Here is a 19,761-nt window from a genome sequence, read left to right as displayed (position 1 = left end):
AGCTGCTGGTCATATGTCAATTTGGATATCTGGTGAGAGGGCAACATGAAGATGAAACCAGGAGATGTCCTTACTGAATCATCAGAGCTGGTGGAGAAACCGGTTTACCTTTAGGTGACATGAATGAGTTATGAACTGTTCCTGAGAGACAAATAACACCAGGATCCTTTTTTTTACAGCTGGTAACTGTGCAGGGGCGGGTCTAGCAAAGTTTTGCCAGGGGGCAGGCAGGGCATTAACAGGGAGAGGGGGGCACAAAGAAATACTTTTCTTTCTTATTCTCATTTAAAATGTCTAGTTTTTATTAAATAATTATCTGAATCTTACAACCAACGTTTTTATCTGACGTACAACATATAGAAATATATATATATACACCATATACCAGCAAGATAGTGTACATCACTGTCACAACCGCGTCTGTTTTCATTCAAAGGCTTTATGGCTTTTCTTATAATACCTGGTAGGCCGGTCTCTAGTCAAATGTGCACCAGTCCAGGCCTGGATGATAGTATGTGTCCAAACTTCTTGGGTGGTCTATTAATATTTAAACCCTCAAATCCGAATATTTGTCATATAAATAAAGTTTTTCTCTTTTTCTTTTAGCTTCCTTATTTAATGCAGTAGGATTTGCAAGGACAACAGAGCCAGGTGTCCTCATTAGCCTCCCACCACCAAATTACGGTAAAGCACAACTTAAAAGGAGGTTCCACAACCAGTAACAGGGTGATGAGAAATGTATCTACTTCTGTCAGTGCTGCTTCTCAGTCCAGCTGTCCATCGACAGCTTTTATTAGTCTCTATGAATTTTTGATTCAACAGAATGACTGTAAGAACTTTATCATACATACATCCCATACTGGCTGTTTATGATAGAAAACTCAAATACTCAGAATGCCTAGATAATTTCATGGAACTTTTTTTGTGTACATCACTCCCTCTCTCTCTAGCTCAATCTCTCTACCTTTGTCTTTTTGTTTCTCCTCAGTGACCCAGAAAGAGAAAAAGCCAACTCATCAGGTTCACCCTCCACCTGTAAGTCAGAAATAGAGCTGGTTAAAGAGACAAATACACTTTCTGTTCCAAGAAAAAAGGAAGTAGTGTAATATACAAGTAACTTTAGTCAGTGTCAGTGGATTTTAGAATTTCCCAAGCCAGTTTGACCCCATTTCTGAGCAGTGCAAAAAGTTGGAAGTATAGAAAACACCAATGATGACAACATGACCACCAAACCTGTTTAGGCTGCTGTCTGTCTGGTTTCATTTGTCACTCATGAATGCTTGAGAGATAATTTTACTTGTGTGAAAGTCTGGAAAGTTAGTGGTGAAGCTGTTAATGAAGGCGAGCAGTACGTCCACAAAGTTTCTTTTGTATGTTTGTTACCTGTTGAAATTAGTATTTCATTTACTTTAACAGACCCGACAATAACAGTGTATGTTTGTATATAAGTAATTCAAAAAACTGATTTTTTTTCCTTGTCTGATTTGTAATTTTTTTTTACTAGTCTTTACAGACCTGAAAGGGTTTATTCAAAAACTTTTATGGGAAAAATTATATTAAATTACACACAATTCCAAAGGCTTGCATCAGGCTTTGTGAGCTATTTCTTAGGACACTGGTAAAATCTAGCATCAGGGTACTCAAATGTCCACAGTAATAATGTTTCCATATGGATGTTTAGTGGCCATAATATCTATCATGTTTACCATTTCAATACAGCATACAGACAAGCTAATATTCGCTCATTTTAATTTTTTAAAAACACCAAAGCTGATGCCTTTGGCAAGGACTGGATCATGAGAGTTAACATCTTGAGGGGAACATGATTATGTGTAACAAATTCCATAGCGTTACATCCAAATCTTGATGAGGCATTTCAATCAAAGCAATAAATGTGAGCCTCGTGGTGGCAGTAAATAAAATGTTAGGGGATTTCCAAAGTTGTTTTGATCCTTATGAAATACAGATCTACCAAATTCAGTCAGTTCACAGAATAACTGGACCAAAGAGGTGGACCTAGCAACCTACGGACCAATACTGGCATCATACAATGACTAAAAGATAATCAATATATATATGTTTTAGAAACTTTTCTTTGCCTTTAAATAACTTCTCTTTAAGATTTAGGCAGCAAGTAGAGTCAAAAACAGGACATAAATCTGTAAGCAGTTTAAAGGTTTTATTGAAAGAAAAATAAAGAGTCAACAAAAAGGTGGAATCTGAGGCTGGTTCTTATATAGCACTTTTCTACTCTGTCTGAGCACTCAAAGCACTTTATACAACTAATTCATTCACCCAATTACACCCATTCACACAAGCACGTTTTCTAAGTTGTTAAGTGCTTGCTGTCTAACATTCATACGCATTCAGACTCCGATGGATGCATTGGAGAGCAACGTGGGGTTAGTATCTTGCCCAAGGATATTTGGTATGCAGACTGGAGGAGCCTGGGATCAAACCACCATAGCAGTATGTAAATGGTTCTTTCTAAGTAAGACACACAACTACAACACGGGAAAAGACCAGGGAAACTGAGTTAACAATGAAAACCCTGAAAACCATCAATTTCACATGCCGCCCGGCACCAAATAACTCATGGACCAGTACCGGTCCGTGGCCCAGGCTTTGGGGACCGCTGTATTAGACTATAACTGTGGTTGATGGAACAGTCAGACAGAGTGGCTGGAGAGGCTGGGATATACATGTAAAGTGTGGTGAGATGATAAGGTGTTGGTGTTTTACAACATAACACATACAGAGTTGATGGTAAGTAAGATGATTGCTTGGGTCAAGGTATCCTTAAGTGGCAGAACTTGGTACACTATGGCAATTTCAATAAGCTTGCCATTATCCAACAAGCTTGGTTGTAAATCGCAGTATTTTAACCCAACTCAGTCATATAGACATATACTGTGCCTCCAGTAGTGGACATTGTAAGTTTTGTATGTAAAACTTTATATTGAGCCATGTATTTTAAAATTTACCATTACTTAAAAAAAAAAAAAAAAAAGATTATTTTTGATGCTCCCTGTTTTATGTCCCAGGACGGGGTCAAAGGTCTTTCAGGGGTGCTGACCCCAGACTGAAATGAATGTAAAGTTTACAAAACCAAAATTAATTAATTAAAGTTGGAGTTGACATTTTGATGATTCTAGTTTTATTCCAGCTTTTGAAATAAAAGTACTAATTCCCCCTAAATTTATTTTAAACCACTCCTTTAAACAGCTTTGTGATTGTCATGGAATATTAAAACAGTAAACCGGTGTAAAAGAAACTCTTTCCATGGAAAGGAGTTCCTGAAGGCAGGGTGAGGCTGGTTTCACTGCAGGTTTTACCAACTGACACCTCTTGCAGCTGTTGGGAGTCTGTATGTAAGTCTGTTGTGTGTATTGTGCTTGTGAGGCGTTCACACGCTTCCATGCAGTCCCGTGGTTTTAAGCAGACACTGAAACCTGGACCTGGGTGAAGAGGTGGGGCTGGAAGCTGTGTGAACGTTAACTAGACGCAACATACTAGATACACCCCCACCGCTTCTAAGTGTACCCACACATGTTTAGTCTTCCTCCTGCAACCAGCAACAAAGGTGTTTAGTCATGTGAAACCCAAGCCTCAAACCCACAGGTTGAACTTTGACCTTTCACACACACAAATGAACGCGCATTTGGAGGAAAATGAGTGGAAGGGATTAAAGGACAGAATGGCTGTGTGTGTGTGTGTGTGTGTGTGTGTGTGGAGCTGGGTTATAGATGTGTTGTATATATCCACACAGGTTCCAGACATAACATCTCAATATTTTTTTTCTTTTCCAACAAAGGTGACTGCCCCCCACCCCTCTCATCTGTGTAGCTGCAATTAACCTCCATAACCTCGGTGTGTATGCGTGCATGTTGGAGATTTTGTGTCCTAAACTTGGTTACACAAGATGGGCATGAGTCTCCAGGGTCATCGCACACACACAGACACACAAACACACATATTCACACTGATAATCCATGCCTTTCCTGGACATCCTTTTATCCAGCTCAGGCCTCAGGGATTTTCCGTTAGCCCAGCCAGGCCGAGAGGCCTCTTTCTAGGGTCAGAGATCAGAGACAGCCCTTAATGACCCTGGAGGATCCGAACCCAGTGTAGCCCTTGCTGCCTACTGCTGCACTGTGAGGTCGAGGGGGGGGTTAGAGTACAATCGGGGAGGATGATATAACCGAGAACATTATCAAGTGCAGTCAATGAGTGAGCTTATTCTTTTCATCTTTCAGCCACACTGCAAAAGGGTTATTTGGTGTTTATTGGCCTTTACTGTTTTACAATATGAAATCCCTGAAAAATAACCAGCATTTTAAACTGTCTCTGAAGTGGCACTCATAACATATTAGAAAGGATCATAAATGCTTTATAAGCATTGCAGTTGTTTCGTAATTTTTCTAACTGGAGAAGGAAGCCATAAATACAAGCAAATGATTTAAAGTGTACATCATCTGTCTGACACGTTTAAAGTTAATGATGTGGGTCCTGATTTGTTGTTTGTCACAAACAGCTCGTTTTAATATCCAGTTATATTTAAGGAAAATTGGAAAATGCTTTTCCTTTGCTAGCCCCACATTGGCACATGTTGCTGTGTTTCCTCCCTGACCCTCCCCCACCCCCTTCATTCATTCACTCATTCATTCTTTCATTCATTCACTTTGACAATGAATTTGAACTTCAGACTGGGTTCGAGGGGTGGGGTGAAAGAATTAAAAGAGGAGAAAAAGGGAGGGAGGGTTCTCTCTTTTCTTTCGCTAAGCCTGCTCTCTCACCTTGCGACCCTGCAAAGGGCCAGACGCCCTTCCCCCTTTCCCCCCGTTTCCTCAACCCTTGGCATTCTCAGTTACACCCTCAGCATAAGCAGTTTTTGAAGTGAGTACGGCAATGTTGGAGGGGAGACAAGGGGAACGCAGACTCAAATCAACACACCTGCCATCACCTGCTGTTTGATTTGTCTTTTCTCCACCTTGCATTCCTTCACTGAAAGGCTATCAATAGACTTTGACCTCTCATGGCTCAGCTTAGCTTTGTGTGTAAGCATGTGTGCACTTGTGTAGACTGGGGGTTGACTAACTGCTACACCTAAAACTGATTCAAATAGCACTGTATAATATTATCAGCAAGCAGTGACAGACAGTGTTGGGGAGTAACGGAATACATGTACCGGCGTTACGTATTTAAAATACAAAATATGGCAAGGCAAGGCAAGTTTATTTATATAGCACAATTCAACAGAAAGGTGATTCAAAGTGCTTTACAGAGACATTAGAAACAAAAACAAATAAAAAGCATGATTTAAAATTGATTAAAACAAGCAAACAAACAAACTAACTAATTAACAAACAAACAAAACAGTATATAAAATCAAAACAGATAAAATCAGAACAGTAGATAAAATCAGTAGTTAAAATGTAAGTTTTGAAATTTAAGCTTAAAAGTGTGGATTTGGTGCTTTATTCAAATGCAGCTGAGAATAAGTGAGTCTTCAACCTGGATTTAAATAAACTGAGTGTTTCAGCTGATCTGAGGCTTTCTGGGAGTTTGTTCCAGATATAAGGAGCATAAAAGCTGAATGCAGCTTCTCCGTGTCTGGTCCTGACTCTGGGAACTGTTAAAACTGATATGAGTAACTGTATTCTGTTACAGTTACTGTTTAAAAAGGTGCTATTTAGAATACAGTTACTTTGTTGAAATAAATGGATTACACGGCGGTACTTCCCTGTTTCATATTGTGGCGGGTCAGGACTGTTTGGGTTTTGTTTGACATGTTCTGTTGTTCCAGGCGGCAGCGGTTGCCATGCTGACGCGCTCTCTCTGCGACTGTGTGTTTCCTGGGTGAGAGAGCGCTTTTTTGTTGTTGTTGTTGTTGTTGTGCTAAGCTAATAGGCCTAAAGAATGTAGCCTTATGGCAGTGTAGTCCGTGCTGCAGGGAGAATGGACTGCCATACCCGTTATGTGTCTGTGAGCACGAGGAGGGAGGAAAATGCGAGTGGAAAAGTACGAGCTGTCACCGAGAAGAAACAATAATAACCACTGCAGCCAAGAAGAGTGCCTGACGAGCCCAGTTGTAAGTAAGCTATTAAGACTCGACTGTACACTGTGTTCGTGTTTTCCTCCGAAACAATAAGTTCCGTTGAAGCAGCTTTTCAATGCCTCTCTCTGTCTCTATTTTTCAGCTACGAGCGGAACGGAACCAACGTATTAGCCAGAGGTCCCTTTACTACGGTTCGGAGCTGCGGACCTTCAGTAACAGTAATAAATCACACAGCAACAGTACATTCATGCAGTTGTAAAAAGCATGATAATATATTAAGTAATCCAAAGTATTCAGAATACGTTACTCTCATAACGTAACGGAATACGTTACAAAATACATTTTGGGGCATGTATTCTGTAATCTGTAGTGGAATACATTTAAAAGTAACCTTCCCAACACTGGTGACAGAGGAGCCACACATTTCTTACTAAATCAAGAAATTTGCAAATAATCTTCTCTTCTAGGAACGTATCAGAAACACAGTCAAAGCATGGGCAGTGGGGGCATGATTATAAGGCTCGACATGAGATTAAGTAACTTCGAACGCCGCTGTGTTATACACTGTGTTCTTTGAATAGTCTCAACAATTCCAGCAGCTACACCAAGGACAGGTTTTGAAAAATAAAGCATTCAACACAGTTTTATTTGTGGGAATAAAAACCTTTTGGTGCTCATGAAACACAAAAATCCTCTTGTAAGAATCAATAATCTCATCAAAACAAGGCACACGGTAATGACACAAGTTGGTGAAATCACAGCGTTTTAACAGCGGAGCTTAAGATGCTGTTGTTTTGTGAGTGAGATACACAGATGTACCTGTGGCTTGCTTTTGTCTGTCGGTTGATTTATCACAAATGCAAAGGGAATCTGACACCTACAACTATTTGAGTGGATTAAAATGGAACGTTTACCTGTGAAAAGTTCCTGCACTGCCTCCTCCAAATTTTTGCTCTGTTAACACAAAATAGGCGTACCAACACAAAGGAATATTTGAAGAAAACATGGGGTTTGTCCAGCAGTCTGCTGAGCAGTTTTTCCTAATGTTTGACAATCAAAAGCCACATATATGCAGTTTGTACTGTGGCCCAGGGAGGTCAAACACACTCCAACTTAAGAAAATGGAAAAACACAGGTTTGCACTTAGACACAAGAAGTGGAAGATTCTTCAGTGTTGTAAGGGAGAAACAAATACAAATTTTAATCATATGATACATATAATACTGTTGATAGAAACGTTTGCGATTAACTTTTGCAGTGTTTGCATCACTTTTGCAGAATCAGTGCTCTTTGTCATTGAATCTGTTATGAACAGAATTTCTAGGCACAGTCAAGTGGCAAAGCCAAGCGGTGGAAGGCTTCATCCATGGTGGCCTCAGTAAAGCAATTTGCAGATGAGTGTGAAGAGTTGAGGATGAGAATTAGCATCTCCAAGTCCGAGGCCATGGTCCTCAGCTGGAAAAGGGTGGAATACCCACTCCAGGAAAGGGAGCATTTGGCGCCTCAAGTAGAGGAGCTTGAGTAGCTCAGGGTCTTGTTAAGAAGTGAGGGAAGCTGTAGACTGAGAGAGGGATTTGGGCTGGAATGCAATGATGTGGACACTGCATCAGTCCATCATGGTTAAGAGAGAGAAGAATTTAAAAGCAAGGTTGTCGATTTACAGGTTGATGTAATCCCCAACCTCACCCACAGTCATGAGCTCTGGGTAGTGACTGAAAGAATAAGATCCCAGATACAAACAGTGGAAATGTCTATTCTCCGAAGGGTGGGTGGCCTCTTCCTTAGAGATGTGAAGAGCTCAATCATTCAATAGTAACGCAGAGTAGTGTCACTACTCAAAAGGAACCAGTTGAGGTGATTCAAACATATGAACACCCAGGCAACCAGGATGCGTCCTTGGTGCTTCATAGGCAAGGTGTTCTTGGTTTGTCCTACTTAAGAAGGCTTGGAGTAGACCCGGGGATGCTGGAGAGTTATTTTCCAATTGACCTGGGAATGCATCAATTTCCGTACTGACTAAAGAGGTGTCTGTAGAGAGGGAGTTCTGGGTTTAACTGCTCAGGGTGATGTCTCCTGTGAACCAGTCCCAGATAAGCAAAAATGGATGGATGGATAGTTATGTCAAAGAGTATCTGAAGCTGCCACAAAAATGGAGGCTATGTGAGCTTTTGCATCTCTTTGTTTTGTTCACAAACAGTTTGATTTCAACTCAAAACAATGCATTGTTGGTTGTGATGGGTTTGAGTCTTGCCTAATCTTATGGTGAGTGTTTTGTTATGACTATAAAAACCATTGGTCAAAAGGACAGAAAAATGCGAAGACGATAAGAAAAATACGTATCTCTGCAGAAGCTGGCTGAATACTTTTTTCTTTTCCTTTCACATGATAGATTAGCTACCTTTTATATGTTTCAGCCATGCTACACAGGTTATTCAAGTTAATCAAATGGCATCACCACCATGAACCAATAACTCTATTTTCACCTCAAAGGATGTGGACAAAGATTTATTCTGTGGTTCTTAAGTCAGTGTGTTAAACTGGAACTCCTACACAGCAGCGTTAAGTGTGCTGCGGTCAAAGGCAGTCATTATTCCTTTACTGGCTTTGATTGCATTTTTCTATATAGTGGACTGGCCTTGTGGTCATTATAAGTGCTAAGTAATGTTCAATGACTTTCCATTATAGTAAAAGGCATTTACTTTGCTGCCTTTTACTATAGACTACGGGGGTCAGTGTATAATAAACTGTTCGATATGTATAGACATAGCTTCTTCTATGTATGGCAGAGGGAAGCTGGCCACACAAAATGCACTTCTGTGGTACAGATGCCAACTTATAATGAGTTAGAAGTAAGACAGACAAAACATATTCATGCACACACATAAATTCCTTTTCTTTATCAAGATTCCATTGCAACACTGTCATGTCAAGGCCACACAGTGACAAAAGCAATGTGAAAACATGCTTTCGAAAGTCTTTGGAGAATCTCTTATTGTTGAAATCCTGCAGGCCAAAGACAAATCCACAGGAGTTTATGGAGGACTGCAGGTCATGGTCTTATAGATTTTATGATGGTGACAAATACATTATACTTTTCACATAAACCAGCACAGAAGAGGCCTGCTTAAGCAGAAATGACTTGAATGCTTCACACATTTATAACATGAATTTAGTCCTGCATTTCTTTAGTCCTATCATGTCAATATATACTATCCATATACAAGTTATATATACCATGTCAATATACACGAAGCATTCACTCGTCTGCCTTCACAAGTATATGAACTTGAGTGACATCCCATTCTTAATTCACAGGGTTTAATATGATGTTGGCCCACCCTTCTCAGCTTCAGCACTTCTAGGGAGGCTTTCCACAAGGTATAGGAGTGTGTTTATTGGAATTTTTGAGAATTCCATAAGGACATTTGTCCCGGTCAGACACTGTTGGATAAGATTCTTATCTCTAATTCATCCCAAAGGTGTTCTGTCGGGTTATGTTCAGAACTCTATGTTGACCATTCAGCATAGAGTTCCAAACTCACTCATGCATGTCTTTATGGATCTGGCCTTGTGCACTGATGTAGAGTTCACATACGTTATACCACTGCATCCCATCCTTTGTATAGTGCTTGGTGATGTGGAGCTTTGATACGGCTGCTCTGCCATGTGAACCCATTCCATGAAGCTCACTACACACTGTTCTTGAGCTAATCCGAAGGCCACATGAAGTTTGGAGGTCTGTAGCGACTGACTCTGCAGACAGATGGAGACCTCTGTGCAGACTGTGCCTCAGCATCCGCTGTGATTTTAAATGCCCTACTACTTTGTGCCTGATTTGCTGTCATTCCCAACCACTTCCACTTTGTTATAATACCACTAACAGCTGACTGTGGAATGTTTAATGGTGAGGAAATTTCATGATTGAACTTGTTGCACAGGTGGCGTCCTATCGTGGTACCATGTTGGAAATTGCTGTGCTCCTGAGAGCGAACCATCATTGTTTGTATAAGCAGTCTGCGTGCTTAGGTGTTTGATTTTATATATCTGTGTCCATGGTAGTAATTGGAACATTTTAGAAGTGAATCTTCTAAAAGTCAGGACATGAAAGTAACTTAGCAAACTTAGTTGCACAAACTTTGCTTTTTAGTTTGTTTTCCTTGCATCCCTTTGCAGCCTTTGTTGTTGTAGGGAAATCTGAGGCTTTTGCACCTGAGGGCTGCCCAGTACAAGTGACATCTTTAAATGCTCTTCTCTGCACCAGCTGAGGTTCACTGCCTTGGTCAAGGGCACCTAAAAAGTAGCGGGAGAAGTTGTTACTCCCCCAGCAGCAGTGACTGCAAGATGTTAGAAACCTGCTCCCAGTCCCAACCGGAGATCCGATTACTTCAGAGTAACGAGTAAAATAAGGGATTACTATTGCAAAAAAAGTAATTGGATTACTGTTACTTTCCCATAAGCATGCTGCGTTACTGCGTTACTAAACCGTGATTTCGTTTGCAAGAGTGTCTCATGACAATGACGTAAGTGAGTCCGACGTTCATGGCAACAGCTGTGTGCAGATCAAAAATGGATAATATATCAAGTGCGGGAGAGAGTATGAGCGTGCAGCGTTTAAAGTGTGGAAGTACTGACCTTACTTTGAGTTTGATTCCGTAAAAAGTGACAAAAACATTAGCGTCCGCTGTTCACTGCGTGGGAAGAAAACTTCTTTTTACAGCGAAAAACCCCTAAAGCACCGAGTACGCTGCCAGAGGAATGTGAAATTCACAGAGAAACTCCTGGATCCTTCCACTGACAAAAGTTAAAGATCAGAGATCATCTCTGAATTGCGATGTTTTGTGCAAATGTATTTCAACCTAACATAACTCTGTCTTTTAAAGATAATTTTGGTTCTGATTCAGCAATATTTCCCACTTCTTGTGAGGTTTTGAATCACTTCTACTGTTTAGGTCAGTAACGGCATGCCAGGTTTGGATAGGACCTGAAAAAATCATAAATTTGTTTTTGACCATAAGTCTTATTTTTATCATAATACAGCATGGCCACAATGCTCGCTACAGCTACAGTAAATAATAAAGACAAATAATTAACAACATCACTAGTTGATGTGCTGCAGATAAAATCTGGACTGGTTAGGGAATGGAAAATTTAATAAATAACTTGCTGATAACGGCACTGTGTGGAGTAATGGGAGAGTCCAAAACAGTGATAAAATCTATGCATGAAATCCAAGCTAACAGTAGTAAATGGGAGAATAAAACAAAGGAGAACAGAAACATGAGGAAGATACGACAAACTGTCAAAGACTGAGGGAGAAAATGGCATCTAAATACAGACAAATGTGGAAAATGTGGCAGGACGGCGGTGCATTGGTTAGCACTGTTGCCTCACAAGATGGTGGGTTTCAATGCACCATCTGACCTGGACCTCTTTGTGCATATTCTCCCTAAACCTGCATAGCTTCTTTCTGGGGACCCACAGTCAAAAAACAATGCAGTCAACTGATGATTCTTAACAGACAATAAGTGTGAATGTGAGTGCAAATGGTTGTCTGTCTTTCTGTGTTGGTCCTGCAACAAACTGGTGACCTGTCCTGGTCATACCCTTCCTCTTGCCCTGTGGCAGCTGGGAAAGAAACAATAAGCTCTGGACAAAGATGAACACAAAAGGTACAGAATCTAAAGTCAATACAAACCCAAATGTATAAAAATTCAGGATGCCACATAGATTAAATAACAGACTAAAAAGACCATGACACAGGTTTCATTTAATGTCTTAGCATTCACTAGTTTACCAGTGACCTGTATACAGCAAGAGTTCTGTTTTGTGTCAAGCACATTAGAGTTAATTAAAGTCTCACACAACATAGCACTAGTCTTTAAACAGGAGTGTTTAAAGGCTTTTTAACTCCAGACAGGTAAAAAAAAAAATTCTATATAAAGGACTCAACATTAACCAGATACTAATCCTAACTCTAGATGGCTCACATGAAGAAAATGTTCATTTTGTGATCGGTATCCACTGCATGCATATGCTAAAGAGTGTGTGCAGTGTCGATCAATATTATAATATTAATAGCTTTGAAAAAAATATAAAACAACAGAGAGTGTACACATTTCTGGACTGTTTAAAGATGTGTTGATTTTTTCTTATGCTGCTTTAGGTGATCGGGGAAATCCTTTATTACGTTTCCTGTTTTGAATGATTCCCACTAAATGATATTCACAATGACTAAATCTTATATGTAATAGCAGGTGTGCTGGTGTTTTATAAGGACACTCAAGTGTGTGTGAGAGCTGGATAGAGGGGTGTGGTGTGTGAAGGACACAGTGCTGATTGATCCTGACAGTTTTATGAGCCTTTGTGACTACTGAACAAACAGAGGGGTAATGGTAGATAATGATATTTACTTAAGTACATTCTGTGAAAGTATATGCATTCATACGCTGTATGTATATACACATGTGTGTGTGAGACTGAGGTCCCATAAGGGACATCTATTATCAGCAACAGACACTCACTGTAGTCTGAGGAGTGACAGCATAGTGCACACATGTGCTTTAAGATAGTGTGCAAACTAAGTGGAAATAGTATCCCCACGTGCACTAAAACAGCTAAACAGCTGGGCTGTGTTGACCAGCAGATAGGATGGCACATACACCCCCCCCCCCCCCCCCCCCCCCCCCACACACACACACACACACACACACATACACAGAGCAAGTAATATAGTGGCCATAAAGTACTTGAGCAAAGGCTAGGGTGACATTTGGGGTGGAGAGCTGAGTTCAAGGAACAGTGTGAAGCAAGTATGTCAAACATCAGTCCATCAGGGGCTAGAACTGACCTGCCAAATCACTCCAATTTAACCCACTGGATGTCTTTGGAAGATGTGAAGATGAGCAAAGATTTTGGACTTTTAACTGTATCTTCATAAGTTTTTGAGCTTCTCTTACTGATAGAGACAGCACACTGATAGCTACACCAAAGTAACTAAGCAAGAAATGAACAATGAAAACTAACAGAAAAAAATTACAGAAAAGTTCATGTTTCTTCACTTTATATATAAATATATATTTATATATATAAATATATATTTATATATATATATATAAAAACCTACTTAAAATGTAGTCCCAAAGAGTCCATATGCTGACAGATTTCTTCCATGACCATTTCTTCATTATGTTGACAAACAGTTGAAATCTTATTTTTCTTATATTCAATGTGTGGTTAAACTTGTTACTGACAGAAAGAGGATTTTCACTGGTCTGGCCCACTGGCCCAGGTCAAAGTGGGTTATATGTGGCCCACGATGTAAATGAGTTTGGCATCAATGGTGTAAGCCTTGTATGTTAAGAAAATCAGATAAGACACTCGCTCACTCTGTTGGGGGAACTGAACGTATGGACTTGTTACAAATGGCTTTTAATAAGTTTTGACCATTTTTTAAAATAGGAGATTCAAAAAGATACAACAGTAATTGCTTGATGACGAGTTTGCAACTAAAACATAGCTGTAGGGTGGGGTGAGGGTAATTACATACACATACATGCATGCATACTTGAGATAACTTGACACACACACACACACACACACAGTGGAGATAAGCAACAAGTGCCATTATACTTTCATTTTTTTATTAATTGTTTTTTGATAAAGGGACAAAATGGGTGTGTGAACAGGATTATGCAGACATCTGCCAGAAAACACAGACAGTGGTTTTCCCAATACAACTGAACAGAGACCCCAAACAAGTACAACAGAAATTAAAGAGCTCCAATGACCATCGGCCACCATTACAAAAAAAAAACAAATTAAAATTTAAAAAATTAAAATTATAACATAACCAAAAAAAATAAGAAACCAAAAAGACCAAAAAGAATCCATTCCATGTCTCTGTTTTAAACAGAGCATATAGGTAATAATAAATAGTAACTCCCATAGTAAAAGATAAAGTTCAAGTTCAAGTTACAACAAACAGCTCTCAGAACAGGAATAGAAAAGGCTGATAACAAAATATTCCGCATTGCCATTTACAAAAAAGTCTCAACTCAAGCAGGCTTCTCCACGTCCCCCGGGTCATTTTTAAATATGCTTTGCATATGAAAGTATACCCAATCTAAATATAAAGCACCATTTAGTATTTGGCAATGAAAAAAACTGCAAAACATTAAATTTGTTTTTCAACGTATTTATTTTGACGCTTTTTCGTAATCCATGTACTGCATATGAAGTTTTTTTTTCTTTTGTTTTCCCCCCTAGCTTCTTGATGTTGGAATGTTGTCAGGTGGGAGGGGTGAGAGAGACAGAAGCACACAACAGAACAGGCCGACGTCAGCTTGCATTACTGCATACAAGAATGGCAGCGGGGGGGGGGGACAAGGGAAGGAGGTCTGAACCAAAAAGCAAACATATGTACAACCACCTCTGTGGACAGGAAACAGCAGCGGCCATCTGATGGCCCCACGACGCCTCCCAATGCCACATATTTTAGCTGCTTTTTATGTTTTTTTTCTTTTATTTCTTTAAACATACAAATAATTCGCACTATATTATCCTGCCAAATTAAAAAAATATACCGTGGCAGCTTGGGATTTTTTTTCCACTACCAAAAGAAGGTATGGTAAATACCTTTAGAGAGAACAAGCAACAGTTAAAAATACGAGCCTCAATATAAATACTATAGTGCCTACTCTAAGTGAACATTGAATTCAAATACAATTCTAGAAATACAGAAAAAGTAGACCATAAATGTGTTTAAGCATAGGAATCGACATGAGTGTGCATTTTCCTATATTTTAAGTTCTTTATTATATATTCATATATAATTTTAATCCTTTCCCCAATGTATTTCAACCTGAAGAGCTGTGAAGAGCCAAGGCAAAAACAAAATACGGAAAAAGAAAATCACAGAGTTTGTTTTTTTTGTTTTGTTTTTTGTTTGTTTGTTTTTCATCTTTTTTTTGTATCATTTCATATATACTGTGATCGGAGTCTTGAACACCACCAAGACGCTGAGGAAAAGAGAAACGACAATTAAACTTAAATACATCTTCCCCTAAGAGAGCGTGAAGTGTTATTTGAAAACAAAAGTTTATTTTCATATCTATAATTAAAGGAAGATTTATACAAAAAACAGATTCTTGCAGTGTGGGCAACACAACTTGGAGTGTCAGTTGACAAGCCAGTAAGGTCTATAGATTATTCAGGTACAGACGACAACAACAGCTCCTTTAAAATAAAGAAGAAAGAAAAAAAGTGGATGTTACAGTGGCCAGCAGGAATGAAAACTGTGTCCATTTGACGGCCGTGTAGGAGCATCGGTTACTCGCTGTGAACCTTTGAATTTACAGATCTTGCTGACAACAATGAAATATCAGCCCAGGCTAAATGTTGGGGATTCCAGGGGTAACAATTTGACAAATGGTCAAAGGTGAAATGGCAAGGGTACAGAGGTCATGAGGGTGGAGTTGCAACATATTATGTGTCTTATCTTTTACTGTTCAGAACAATGGGACCCTCATTGTCTGACAGCATTTCAGTGAGGTTTTCGTCCCCTTTGACGTAAACTTGTAAACAGGAAAAAAAGGAAACAGTGCACTTTATGTCCTATAAATGACAATCTAGCTTTTAGACTCAACCTGCATTGGTGTGGCACAATGCACGAGAGACGTCAGTACGTACCCCAGGCGGAGTGACAAGTGAAAACTGTGAACGGCTTGAATGAAACAACAAAAAGAAATCTGCCTTTGGGTTAAAAAGCAACAGCAAACAAACAAAAAATGCTCTGCATTAGCCTATACACACTGATTAAAATGATCTCATTCTGATTTTTTTGAAAGAGCCCTAGAGTACAGATAGATTTTTTTGCAATTCTCTATTTTTTTCTCTGCAATAATACTTATGACCCTGTTTTGATACTGGAAATGTAAAGTGAAAGACATTGCCTCTAATCCCCGTAATATGTAGCTTCCAGTTCTGTGTAGCTTTCTGTCTGTCTAGCTTGTAGTTATTTCAATGCTCTCAAATAAAGTTAGCCTCATTTGGAGCTCATATATTACTTTATGCATTGTTCCACACACTGACGTATTGAAGCAGCGTTGTAGGTTTGTGCTAACGCAGATACATGACACTTCTCAGCCATGCGTTGTATCCCTCAAATTCAGGATTGTACACTACAGGTTACCTTTGTTTTAAAAGTACCTCCTTACCAAAAAACAAAACTACAAATAATTCAGATATACACAATACTGCTTGTACCATGCTTGCCATGAAATCCACATATTAAAGATAGCCTATTGAACATGTAATAGGTAGCTAAATGATGATTAAAGAGAACTCGCTGATCTTTCATCATGAATCATCACAGTCCATTTGAGCAGTCAGGTGCTTGATGCAAGGACCTTCGCTGGGTGGCTTATGTGACCCCAAACTTATGCCAGATAAGGTTATGGCCAATGCAGTCTAAAGATATCAAAGGCACTCTTTCTTATTCTACCGAATGATAGTACAAATTGAATTCTAGCACACCCTTGTCTTTTTTTAAAGAAATTTCAAGGCCCACTTACAGTTTAGTCCTCAAGCCAATGCATGTTGTTGTTTTTTTAAACCCTGTCTGAACATGGTATCTTTTAGAAAGATCAGGATAAGTGCATTTCCAGGGTTGTAAGAAATGGATCAAGTCAAAGAATGTTCACTTTCCATGTTACAAAACAGAACTGTACATGATATGTGTTACAGAATGTATGCAGCATGGATGTATCTTTCTTGTCTTTTCTCTTTTTGAAGAATAAAAAGAAAAAAACTGAACAAGAGAAAAACAGCAACACATTTACTCAACAACTAACCAACCAGGGACAAGTTCTTTTCTTTTTTTTTTTTCTTTGATTAGCAAAAACATACTATGCATGCTGACTAATTCTTAAAAATGGAAAAGGAAAACTCATAAAAGAAAATAGTACACAACATGTAAATTATTGCACAAGAGAAAGGCTCGAAGTTTTGCGTCAATGCAAGAGTATTGCCCCGATACAGATCATGCATTCAATGAGTAATGGAAACAGGGTGTGCTGGTGCAAAGCACATGGTCTTAAACTTCTGCCAGATTGGCAAAAGTGGTGTGTTGGGATTGGGGCAAATCTACAAGGGGCAGGGAATAAACCGGGGACTGATGGTGGACATAACTGCGGGGAAAAGGTCCCATTGTTCGGCCTTCTACTCTGACTTAATTTCGGTACTCAAAGGACGGTCACTGTGCCATTTTTTCATGTGTTTCTCCAAGGTGCTGTAGACACTGAAGGGCATCTGACAAATTTCACACTTGTACACGTCTTTGCCCACCTGACCATGGGTCTTCATGTGGCGAGTAAGTTTGGAGCTCTGGGCACATGCATAATTGCACAGCTCACACTTGTACGGTCTTTCCCCTGTGTGGCTGCGCCTGTGCACTGTCAGGTTACTGCAGTTCTTGAACACTTTGCCACAAAACTCACAAGTATCACTCCTGCGGCCGTCCTTGGAGCTGGGGCGCCCAGGACCACCGAGGTGTGGTGTGCTGCCCCCACTGCCTGTACCACTACGGCCTGACATCCCACCATCCAATTCCCCCGGAGGGGTTGAGAAACGCAGGCTGCCGTTCTCTGAAGAATGCTCCGATGAGGATGCAAAGGGCGATTGTCTGGAATCCCCAAAGTTCAGAAAAGGGTCCTTGAGTTGTCGGGAGGCAGCATAGCCAGCCAGCCACTGAGAGTAGACATTCTCAGTGTTAGGGATTGTAGAAGTGGGCAGGTCAAACTCCTTTTCCAGCTTGATACGTTTAGAGAAAGGACTGAGTGGACTGGGACTACCTAGAAGCAGTTTCTTGGAGAGGCCGACGGAGGCGGATTCATTAGGTGATGCTCCTCGACCGTTGACTGTTGAGACTGAGCCCTCCTCCCCACGATCGGTTTCCAGCACTGAGTCTCCATCGCATATCTCACGATTGTGGTGATGGTCTCGGTTGAGGTGGTGGTGCAGGTGGTTCTCTTGGGCCATGGCATTTCGTTTGTGTGCATTTAGGGCTTCGCTGAAGTGCTGCATGCTCGCAGCAAGACCCATTCCCTGCATCACCTCAGGCAGCGAACGAGGGATCGAGCCCTCATCGGCCACTCCTCCCAGTCGACTTCCGATGCTGCCGTTGTTTTCATGCTGACGTGCCGTTTCAAGGTTCAAGCCAAAGTGATAGCTGTTATTGTTTCGTCTTGCTACCCTCTCTCCATTCTGCTCTTCCTCCTCCTCCCCCTCCTCTTCCTCCTCCTCTTCTTCTTCCTCCTCCTCCTCTTCTTCCTCCTCCTCCTCTTCCTCCTCCTCCTCCTCTCCATTTTCACGTAGCATACGGTCATTCTCACTTTTCAGCTTGGCCACCACTGACTTGAGGGCATTGCTTGCGCTGCCCACATGCTCACTAGTTCCAGGCTCCGGGGATGAGGCTGTAGAGAGCCCGTCTTCTGACTTGCCTGTATTTGGTGAGGACGATTTATGCATGTGTGTCTTCATGTGGCGTTTCAGTTTGCTAGCCTGTGTGCAAGCATGATCGCATAAGTGGCATTTGTACGGCTTCTCTCCTGTGTGGCTACGCCGGTGCACGATGAGATTACTCTGAAACTTGAAGGCCTTGCCACAAAATTCACAACACTTTGATTTCAACTGGGTGGTAGAGGAGGGTGTAGCCCCTGTTGAGGGGAGAGGGGTAGTGGGCGTGGTCTGAGAGCCCACAGGTGACTGCATGGAACCTGGAAGAGGCGGTGGAGTAGCAAGATATGGAGGTTTGCTGCCCCCTGCACCTCCTGTGCCTCCACTTCCTCCTCCTGTCTGGAATGGCTGGAGTAAGCGTTGCATGGGGCTTGGCCGGCTTGGGGACAGCGGGGGAGTGGACCCTGAGGTGTTGCCCGCCAGTTCCCGAAGCCGCCTTGAGAAGTCCATTGTTGGAGGGGGATCTAGAGGCAGAGGAGGATTGAGGCGCAGCACCCTGTCAAAGGCACTCGGGTGGTGGGCTGCCAGCGCCAGCTCCTCTGGGCTCAGGTGGTGGGGGTCCAGGTGGTTCCTTGGAGGGGGGCTGAAGAGGGGTGGTGTTGGGGGGAAACGCTGATGATGGCCACCACCAACAGCGCCAGTGCCAATGCCACCTCCTCCTCCAACACTGTCCCTTCCACCTGAGCCCGAGCCAGGGATGCGCAGGAGGTTGAAGGGGCTTGCATCAGGAGGCAGATGAAGGCCATGAAGTGGAGGCTGGGAAGGGCAGTCTGCGCCTCCGCCAAGGGAGGAAGGGCCACCCATGCGTGGGGTCAGAGGACTGCCATGTTCACTTTCCAGGTAGATACGGAAGCCGTGGGTGTTCTGAGCATGCTGCAGCAAGAACCAGGCGCTGCCATAAGACTGCTTACATGTAGTGCAGGTATAAGTGGTAGGCTCCTCCTTACCTGTTGTGACAAAGAAAAAAGAATGGGGGTTAGAAGAAATGATCAGTGACCTTCAACATGATGCAGACTTTGTTGCATCTGAAACAGTTAATGTATTTGTACGGAAGCTGGATTCTTTTAAACATTTAATGCCTTTCAAATGCTGCTCATTTAGTTTCATTTGACTCATTTTCAATTACACAGCTGTACATGAACAGTGCTATATACGGAACGAAACACATGAAGAGCAACTTTGTTCTCAGC

At 41.2% G+C, this 19,761-nt stretch overlaps 1 protein-coding gene across 2 annotated transcripts in view; it reads right to left on the bottom strand.

Annotated features, from left to right (window-relative positions):
• Positions 1 to 13,531: 13,531 nt before the first annotated feature.
• The window catches only part of bcl11aa (BCL11 transcription factor A a), a 54,019-nt gene continuing 47,789 nt past the window's right edge, over positions 13,532 to 19,761 (bottom strand). For both annotated transcript variants that reach the window (XM_006806972.2, XM_035914909.2), the window contains exon 3: positions 13,532 to 19,518. In XM_006806972.2, coding sequence (XP_006807035.1) covers positions 17,276 to 19,518 — 2,243 coding nt within the window. In that variant the 3' untranslated portion in view covers positions 13,532 to 17,275. The remainder of the gene's footprint in view (positions 19,519 to 19,761) is intronic.

Source organism: Neolamprologus brichardi, chromosome 13 (assembly GCF_056152115.1).
Source record: "Neolamprologus brichardi isolate AB-2024 chromosome 13, ASM5615211v1, whole genome shotgun sequence".
In the NCBI taxonomy this organism is placed as follows: domain Eukaryota; kingdom Metazoa; phylum Chordata; class Actinopteri; order Cichliformes; family Cichlidae; genus Neolamprologus; species Neolamprologus brichardi.
Note: the sequence above shows the minus strand (reverse complement) of the source record. Positions and strands in the feature narration are given on the sequence as shown.